This window comes from Trichechus manatus, unplaced genomic scaffold (assembly GCF_000243295.1).
Source record: "Trichechus manatus latirostris isolate Lorelei unplaced genomic scaffold, TriManLat1.0 scaffold00041, whole genome shotgun sequence".
Classification (NCBI taxonomy): Eukaryota; Metazoa; Chordata; class Mammalia; order Sirenia; family Trichechidae; genus Trichechus; species Trichechus manatus.
The window spans coordinates 8,902,328-8,912,435 of NW_004443977.1; the positions used below are offsets into that span (position 1 = coordinate 8,902,328).

Here is a 10,108-nt window from a genome sequence, read left to right on the forward strand (position 1 = left end):
TCCAAGCCTGGAACTTGTTAAAATACCATGGACTTTGGTCACAAGAGGAGAGGACAGAATTCTCCCACCCACAGAAGAAGAGGTGTGGGAAAGAGGTTGGTGATGGGGACTTTAGCCAATCCAGAGAATTCCTTATGCATTGGACCAGGATGGGGAACAGAAAAGGGTCAGAAAAAATTTTAAGACTGTAAAAGAGTCCTGAGACAACGACATTTGCAAACAGATGCCCTATAGAATTATCACTGTGCTGGGCACGTAGGAGGTACTTGGCCAAGACTTGCTCAAGTCAGCTGATTGTGCCTCCCTCCCAGCTACTGTAAACTCAATGAAAAATAAGAGATGTGTTGAGTTTTTTTGATCTCCCAGAGAACCTGCACAGTGCCTTGGTAGATACCACATTTAAACTTTCTGAATTCCAAAGAATTCATCCCAGGACACAGGACTTAATTGACAAGGGAGCTATACACGCACCGCCTAATGGGCATCCATAGGTTTTGACTGACAGCCTCTATCCCCCTTGCCTCCGATAAACGCCATCCCTTCAGGGACCAACCATTCCCCCATTCTGTGTACTCTTGGTTTTAGAAGGTTCCTCAAGTCCTCTGGCTCCTCAAGGCCTCTGAGAGTCATATGACCCAGGTCTGGCCAGAGGGATTGGTTCAGAGTTAAACATAAGACCCCAGCTGGGTCTATCAGAACCAGTGAGCATTTGTTCCAGGTTTTGGCTGCAAACACTGGGACAGAACTCGTCTTCTACTGGGGTTGCTAAGCCAGTAGGATGAAAGCCTGGAGCATCTAGTGGCCATATCTGCCACCACTTGGGTAGAGCTTGCCTGAGAATTATGCCAACTCAGAACGAAGAGATGGAGTGAGACAGATTCCTGAGGCTACTATTTGAGGTCTTGGATCCAGCTGTGTCTGGACTTCTTTGCCACTTGGGCTGATAAATTTCCTTTTTTTCTTAAACCAGTTTGAGTTGGGCTTCTCTTCCAGCTGAAAGAGTCTAGATAAATAACTCATGATGTTCAGAACTGAGACCTGGATGCTGGAAGCTGCTGGGAAGATTTGGGGCACCAGAAGCATTCCTGATGCCCGCCACGTATGTCCGGTGCCTGGGAGAGGCCCCCTTTTTGCTCACCGGAGACCTGGCAGACCCCTCTCCAAACAACACAGCTAGATGACAGCACAGATTTTTTGGAACTTTATCATTTATAAAGCCATACAATGGATCGCAAAGAAACAAAGCAGCTGTACAGGAAGTGAGGACAGCATCAGTGTACAGTACATTCATATCCAGGGTAAGTAGCATACATCAGGATTTATACACGGTGGCCAAGGTTATACGCACGATGATACAAATATAAAGTATATTTCCATCTATATAAATACACAGCCGGGGATGGGGAGGAGGCTGGGTTATTTGGTTTTTCCCGGAGAGGGTCAGAGGGGATGGAGGGAAGTGGTAAGGGATTTCTTACATTTGTTTTGAATGACGTGTCAGAAAGGAGAGGAAATGGGAAAACACAACACGCACACACGGACGTGCTCTCTGTCTCACACACACAAGCCAAACGTACAGTCAGGAGAGTTTCAAACTGTTTAACACTGATTAGAAAATAAATTTGGGACATCCCTCCACAATAACCTGGCCGCTGGGAAGAGCCTGGGATTTGGAAATAAACCGAGGTCCTCCAACATTTTGCAGATTTAGGACAGAGGCATCAAGAAGGAACAGAGCAGCCTCTGCCCAATCCCATGGGACCTGATCCTCACCATTACCAAGACTGAGACTCCACCTATCCATGGCCCTACACACCTTGCCTCCTGATTCTTTTCACTGCTGGGTGATATTGAACTTGACATCCTTTTGCCCACCATCTCCAACCCCACCCCCAAATTCCCTAAAGAGATGAGCAGAATTTGCACACACACATCCACACTTACACACACATCCTATGTTACCCCTGGACAAGGAAACTCACATCTCACAATTCTAGGACCTGAGTGAAGAGGTGGTTCCAGGGACTCTGCCCACAACCGCTCCAAGGACCCGAGTGTGGGGAGGTCACGGGGAGGGAGGCAGCTCTTGGATAGGGCACTGGCCCACCTGATCGCCCCAGGTAGGTCCTGAAGCTGGGAAAAAGCCAAAGGAGGGGGAAGAGATCCAGGAGGCAGAGCGGGTAGGCAAAAGTCTGGAGCAAGGACCAGTGGTGTTCATGCTCAGCCTCCTCTGCAGCCCCCAGGACAGCCCAAGGAGACTGCCCAACCTCTACTCAGGTCCCTCAGAATGGGGCAGAAGAATCCCCTACTCTCGCCCTCCCGAGAGTCCACTTACAGAAGTCTCTCACTTCTCTAGCCGGCTGCTCCCTCCTCGCAACCCATGGCCAGCAGGCCCCACTGCCCGTGCCCCTGCCCTTGACTATCCTGGCCAGTCCCTGACACTCCCAGGGATTCCTCCACCACCAAGGGAGAAGCAAAACTGGCAGTCAGTGTCCACAAGCTTTCCAGAGCTGCTAAGGGAGAGGCTCAAGTAAGGATGTGGGATCAAAAGGCCTTTCCCAAACCTAGGATATGAAACATCTGTCCCTCAAACACTGGGGGAGCCAGGCCACCATGACAGCAGGGCAGTGGCATGTCAGTCACCCTAGAGGGTGATTGAACAACTTACTTCCTTCCCTTTCCCCTTCTGGGGTCACCTCTCTGCTGTCCCCATGCCCAACCTTCCCCTCGTGTTCTCCATTTGGGAACAGCCACATGGGCCTTGCTGGGCTCCCCTCCTTGCTGAATCAGAGATGTCACTTCCCTGTCCTCTTCCTCCACATACCATTCAGACTGGCTGTGGCAAGGCCTCAGGCCTGCCTCAGAAGACCGTGGGCCGGGCCTGGAGCCTGAGCCTGCTTGGGGTCTGCAGCACAACTACCATGTCGCGTTCTTTCTTGACAACTTCTCCCAGACCCTTTACCGCCCCAGCCCATTCTCAAGACCAGACAACACTCTCCTGGCCGACAAACAGATTCAACAATAAACAACAGCAAATTAGGTTGAGTGGGGGGAGAAGAGGAGAGGAAAGGATACGCATTTACAAAACAATAACAATAATTATGAAAAGTGCTTTCTTTGAAAGGAAGTCTTTGGCAAGAATATACTGCATGCTGTGTGTGGTGTTGGTATGAATGGTGCACAGGCCCACCTGTGGGACAGTCTCCATCACGTGGGGGACTACAGTATCTTCCCCAACCAGTGTTTGACCCAGAGAGAGCCACTGTAGAGACTGGGGTACCCTCCTCCATCGTTCTGGAAAGGCCAAGCCAATGCCGAGACACCATCGACATCAGGAATATCCAACTTTAGGAAACCAGCTCCTTCCAGAGGAGTGCTGGGGAGTGAGGTGACGAGCTTTCAAACACTGATTTGGGTTCTTCCCGCATGGTCACACATGGCACGGGCCTGGAGTATAGTGGGCTGGCCAAGCCTGAAAGTGGGCTGCTGGTGGGCAGTGGGTATGTGAGGAAGCAAGTATGAAGGCTGACTCCAGACTCAGTCCCGGGCCTGGGTCTGGCTGCCCAAGGGCCTGATGCTTGGTCCAGACCAGGCAGACGAGACCTCCTGGGCTATTCAGTGGGAAATGACGATCTGTAAAAAGGAAGGGATTGGGGAAACATCTCCCTTTATATTGAATGAAAACTGGGGTTACCTAGAGAATGAGACAAGGGGAGAATCCAAGTATCTGGCATGAATGTCTCAGAAGGAAGAGAATTCTGGAGATGCCTCAGTCACCAAGTTCAGTTTCACTCTCTGGGAAGCCCTTGCTCCCCACCTTCTTCAGACCCTCTCCTTTCCAACTCCCTGAAACTGAATGTCCACACAGATACAGCGCCTTGGAGGAGAAGTAATATAAAAGATACACACATCCCATGTCCACCACTCACACCCCAAGTCCTTCCCATGCTCACACGCTCCCTCAGGACCTCGGCGATGGGGGCAGATCCCCACACACCTCTGAGAGCTTACTGCTGGACCCTGGGCTTGCCAGGAAAGAAAGGGGGCACCCTCTCGCCATCAAGCCCTGGGCAGAGTCCAGGAAAGCCAAGGCCAGGGAAAGGCGGGCCCTGGTTGCTCCAAGGATAAAGGTCCCCTACCTCTCAGGCTTTAGTTATACATACAAAAAAAGATAAGGATTGGTTGGTGCCTGGGGAGGCAATAAAGCAATATGGGAACACAATAAATACTTCTTGTCAATTTACCTATTCTTTTTTTTTTAACCTTTTCTTAAATTTTATTAGCTTACAGATTCTGTCAGTATGTCTCACGTATATATTATATATATTTATATATCAGTACAACGCCTCTCTAAATGGGAACCCGATAGGCTTAAGAAATCACTCCAGAACAGAGTCCTGGTGAATTTTCCATTCTGGCTTAGAGTCCTGGGGTGGTTGTCAGGGGTTTTCCCAGCAGCCCAAACGGACCCTGGGCCCTTCGATCTAAAGGCATGCCTTCTGCCCTCTGCTCCTTGGGCAGCTGGGCGCTGCTGGCGAAACCAAGGCAGAAGGAGGAATAAAGAGGCTTTGGCATGGAGGGCAGGTCACGTGATGCACAGGTAGAAATCCAAGGAGCTCAGCTGTTGTCGCCCTGGCAGGCCCAGCCAGGAGGTACCTCAAAAACAGAGCACAAGGACTCCAGGCTTCTCCCCTTGGCCTTGCTGAGCAGGGCTTCTGGAAGCAGGTTTCCCAGGATGAGGCCAAGATGGGGACCCTACAGGGCAAAGCCAGGCAGGGCAAAGCAGGAAGGCTCCATTCCCAGCACCCAAAAAGGCATCAAGCAGGTAGCAAATCTGAGATAAGGCTGGTTCTGGAGCGAGAAACTGAAGATTGGGGCTGAGGAATGGGGGTTAAGGCAGAAGCCAGGGAGCTGGTGGGAGCAACTTGCCTACCTTCCTGCTGACCCACACACAAAGCAGAAGAGGCCGGAGCCCAGTGGCGCCCTCCCTGGTGGATCTCTTTCCCCAAAGCAATGGGCACACGTATCTTTATTCCCTCAAACCAAAGCTCCTAGCCTCCTGGCCAAGGAAGAACAAGGTCAATGCCGCAGTAGTGGTCGCCCCTCCTGCCAGCATCTTTGTAGAGGAGAAGGGGCTGGCGGCACTCAGGGCTTCTAGAGTGGAGGTGCAGGCACAGGGAGAGAGAGAGTCTGTTAGCCACCATCTGGGGTGTTCCTGCGGACAAGACTTACGTTCCCTTCCTGCTGCCCTGTCCGTCCCCAACTCCAACGTTCTCTGGATAGGATGCACACTTGTGTGCAAATACATGAGACACGTACAAGTGGAGCTGTTTATACTTCTAGCTGGCAGAGGCAAATATAAACCAATGTGTGAGCAGGTGGATGTGGACATATATACACCCACATGCGCAAACACTCAGAGGCAGAGCCAGGAGACCTTGGGGTTCCCCAGGTCTGAAATACTTCAAAAAGGAAAAAGGATGGCTGCTTGATGTTCCCTGCTGGCTCTGTTTGGTTAGGCAACCTATCCTCCAGGTGGCCAGAAAAAGATTCTCTCAGCTTGATTTCTCCTTGCAAAGCAGTTGGGTTAGGGAGATGGAGATTTTCCGTTTCCCCAAAAAACATGGATCCCAAAGGAAGCTTGTTCCATCTCCTTTGAGGAGTTGCATCCTCTCGGAGAGATGAAGGGGGGAGTTAGGCGGACCTGGTGAGTTTTGGAGGCTTTGGGGTTTTTGCAGTTTCCATCAACCTAGGGGATCTAAATTATTCTCCTCCATCTTTGCCTTTCTCTCTCTCTCTCCTCTCTCTCCCCCTCCCCTCTGCAATTCACTTTCCTCTCCCCACGTTGCACTTTCTTCTCTCCACCAAAATTGGTCCAAAGTCCTCCTTCTGGATTCAAGGGTGATCAGGATTCCTGGGTCCCCTCCCCACGTGCCCCATTCCCACTGCCCTGGCCCTGGGCAAGGCGTAGGGGCTCATCTCTTCTGGCCAGCACTCTGCATGACCTTGGAGACGAAGTTGACAATGGCAGACGCAGGCTGGTTGGGGTCAAGCTCAGCGAAGAGGTGGCAGGCATTGTCTGTGGTGCTGCCCTGCTTCCGTGCCACAAAGCCGAAGAGCCTATGAGGGCAGGAGAGGGGAATAGCATGAGAGACAGGCAGGAGAAACCCAGGCCTTGGAGCACAGCCCTGGAGGGCAAGCTCCTCTCCAGACCAACCTCTCTCCCCATCCTCCCACGTCACCCTGAGAATCAGACTCAGGGTGGAACATAAGAGGGAATCTTCTCTCCATCCCACTGACAAGAAAACCAAGTCCTGGAGACAGTGCCTCGCTTTGTCCCAGGATGAGCAGAACGTCCCCTTTGACAGACACAGGAAAGGGGAGCCAGAGGTGAACGCAGATTGGAGGAGACCACAAATAAAGTGGTGACATTCCTCGACGAGCTCCTCTCAGTCCATCGAGGCCCCACCACTACCCAACTATTTGTACACACAGCACACAGCAAATGAAAAAATCCTGTCAAGGGGCTTGGCCTCCACAGACACCACAAGGTCAGGGAGACAAACGACAAGTGGGTTGCCTTCTCCTCACCATCCCCCACACATACTCCTCCTGTGCTCAACAGGCTCTGAAGCCCAGAGGACAGGAGGGGACAGTGGACCCCTACACCTGTTCCCTCCCCGTCCCAAGCCTGCAGTGACCTAACATTCTCTCTTTGCAAAACAGAGTTAAAAATATAAGAGCAGAGAACAGAATGTGAGCTCAAGTCCCCTCCCAGCCGGCATGTTGCTAATTCAAGCAAGATGGGGAAATCAGGACAGCTGCGGATTCCGATGGAAACCCCTCTCCCTAACTCCGGACCACAACAACTAAAATTAGCGAAGGTGGGTCCAGCCTGTGTGTGCACACACTCTCACACGGACTCTCTCACATACACACTCACATACCTCACACACACACTCACATATACCACACACTCACACATACACGCTCACACACACTCACACCACACTCTCTTGCACACATACACACATTCACATACCACACAGTCACGCACACATACACAACACAGTCTTACATACACTCACATACTCTCACACACATATGCTCCACACATTCTCACAGTCACACACATACACACACTCACACACATGTCACACACTCACACACACACTAACATACACATTCTCTCACATACACTCAGTCTCACACACACAAAAACTCACACACTTACACACATATACACACACTTTCTCTCTGTCTCTCACTCACACACAAACACACACACACACACACACACACACACACACATACACACGGCCCTGTGCTTCCTGAAGCTCTGCTGCCCTCAACTATGTTTCAGGGCCAAAGGCTGGGATTAAAGTCTGCCCCAGCAGCAGGGAAGCCTGGGGTCCATGGACCGAACCCCCACCTTCCCTTTCAAGGCTTGCTTGGCCCCTGTGGCATGGTGGAGGGGGGGACAAGGTCAGAGTAAGGGAGTGGCTCCAAGCTCCCTGTGCAGAGGCATACCAACCCTGGCCTGCCCTAAATACCACTCGCCTGCCCTCCTTGATGTTTTCCTCAGCAGCAGCTCCCCTGGTGCCCAGGGCCAGGTTCACCCTGTCATCTGCCTGGGCAAGTGGAGGAGGGCAAAAAGCCTCACCCTCCCAGGGCAGGGAGGAGTGACTCCTCCTTAAATTTTGCACCCAAGGTGCCTCACTTGCCTCATTCTATTTAGGGCCCTGAGCCCCCCTTAGCTGCCCCCCTCAGCCTCTCCCTGTCACCTGTCCCACCCAACAAGGTCTCTTCTGGAGGAAGCTCAACCCCAGACCAGCACCTAGATAAGAAGAAGGATTTAAGGATTTCCCGGCCTGGGAACCAGTCCACTTCTGTCCCTGACCCCTGGCAGGGCCCAGGGGTGAGGGAGTGAGCACCCTGAGCCTCTGCTTCAAACACGAAGGTCTGGCCTGCCTGGCCGGTCACAAGGATGCAGAAGATGAAGACAGAGTTCATCTGAGGGACTCAGTGACCATGTGGCCTGATGGCCCCGTGAATCCAGGAGAAGGCTGAGGTAGGCATAAGGCAAGCTTTGCAGTGCATGGACACCTGGGTCCACACTTTCAGCTCAGCCGTTAACTCAGTATGTGACCCTGGGCAAGGCAAGGTCCCTTCTTGGTGCCCCTACTGTTCATTATAAGTTCAGTGCCTTCTTGACAGAGGTGGCCTCACTGTGGCCTCCCCTACACAGTCCTCCTCCTGTCTCTGTTTACTCACATCTTCACTCGACAGACAGGGCCCTGCCCTCAAGGAGCTCCCTGTCTGGAGTCTGTGCTGCCCCTCCCCCGAAACAGTCTCTCTCCCACTCCCACACCCACAGGAGGGGTCTCTGCCCTCGTGGTCTCTGTCACACAGCAGTGGTTTTCAATTTTATTTTTAATAGTGAAAGTTTTCTTTCTCTAAACTAATCGTATATGAAGTCTGAATACACAAAGGTAAAAGCAGTATTTTATTACTATAAATATACCCATTCAAAATCTGCTTATTATAAAGTCAGTCAGTGAGGGAAATGGGGCTGTTTTTATGAGCTTGTCAAAGTGAAATGTGAATTACACATCATGGTGACAGTCTGAGGTCAGTGTCAGTACCCAGGTTATTCTTAGACTTTGTTTTGGTCTTGTGATATTCAGAAAACCCTGATTCACACAGATAAATAACTGTAAATAGTAACAGGATTTAGTTTTTGTTTACTTCTTAGCAGCTAGTTGCAATCTGAAGATTCTCTTTAGGTCAACAGAGAAAGTGAGAGAAGTTTTATTCTGAGAGTTAAACAAAACAACAAGCTCTCCTGGCAGCCAAAGTTAAAAGGTAAAAATATAGTCTCCTGATATGCTAATCTTTGGTGTGTGTTGTTTATAATTCTGCTTTTAAAATAGTTTAAATTATCCTTTTTTTTAAAGTGAAATTCAAATCAAAAGTGTGGGAAGCCCCTGAACCCCACCGCAGAATCCTAGCATTCCTTGGAACACGGTCTGAAAACCACTGAAGCATCTTCATGCTGTTCAGACACTTAGTATTGCCGTGCCAATGTCAGGCCTGCTGAGGGCACAGCCAGTGTCCTGTTCAGTCTCTGAATCCTCCCAGAGCTGAGTTCCTCAAAGGCCCTTAGGATAGGCTAAGTGGATGCATGAACTAGCCAAAATGTCCCAAGGCCATCCCCAGAATTCAGTCTTTCTGGGCTCTCGTGTTCGATGAGGAAGCTTAGCCCCATCCAAGATTCACAAGAGCTCCACAAAAGAGCAAGATTAAGAAGCCAAGATTTAGAGGAGGGAGATAATTTCAACAACCCCCACCCCACTGCCATCACATCCAACAAATCTCTTAGCCTTTTGACCTCTTCCTCAGACCCCTGCTTCCTCTGAACCTGGAAGAGGGAAGGTGGGTAAGACTGGCGGAGAGGGGCGGAGAAGGGTCTGGGCCTTTGGCCTTGAGGCCGGAGAAGGCAAAAAAACCTGGCTGACAGGGCAAACTTTTTTCCAAAACTGAGTCACCTTGCTGCCCTTTCCCTACTCCCTGGTTCTGGGTTCTAAACACGCCCCCTGCAACCCCTCCCCAAGGAGCAAAAAGACTGGCCAACTTGGGGGAAGGGGAGGAGCCACACTTACTTCGCAGGGGCACCTCCCTCAATTTTCATCCACCTGTGGACAGAAGGATGGCACAGAGTAAATCATGTCCCTTCTCTCCCAAGCCCAGCCCCACCCACACCCATACTATCTGGGAGAAGCGGAGGAACCTCCATTCCAGGGAGTCAGGAGCTTCCAAATTCACACATGGGGCATTCAAGGAGAGAGAACACTGTAGGCTGCCTCCCAAGGTGCTGTCCCCACTGTGGAGAGCAGCAGACTCAGGGGTCAGGGATATGGCAGAGGGTGTGAGTGGTATTTGAGTCCCGGGGAGGATCTCCTTATTTGTGGAGGGGAAGATTCAAAAAGATTCCCAGCACAATTATTCACACTCCCATAGACATAGGCAGAGGTCCAAACACACACCCACACCCACACCCCCCCCCACACACACACTTCAGTGTTAGAGAGCTGGGTGGGAAGGAAGG

General features: G+C 51.1%; 1 protein-coding gene across 3 annotated transcripts in view; it reads right to left on the bottom strand.

The window, feature by feature from the left end:
• Positions 1 to 2,287: 2,287 nt before the first annotated feature.
• TNS1 (tensin 1) overlaps positions 2,288 to 10,108 on the bottom strand; it is a 109,163-nt gene continuing 101,342 nt past the window's right edge. For all 3 annotated transcript variants that reach the window (XM_023731281.1, XM_012555556.2, XM_023731280.1), the window contains 2 exons: positions 9,663 to 9,695; positions 2,288 to 6,120 (listed from right to left, as the gene is read on the bottom strand). In XM_023731281.1, the coding sequence (XP_023587049.1) occupies positions 5,976 to 6,120; positions 9,663 to 9,695 (178 nt within the window). In that variant the 3' untranslated portion in view covers positions 2,288 to 5,975. The remainder of the gene's footprint in view (positions 6,121 to 9,662; positions 9,696 to 10,108) is intronic.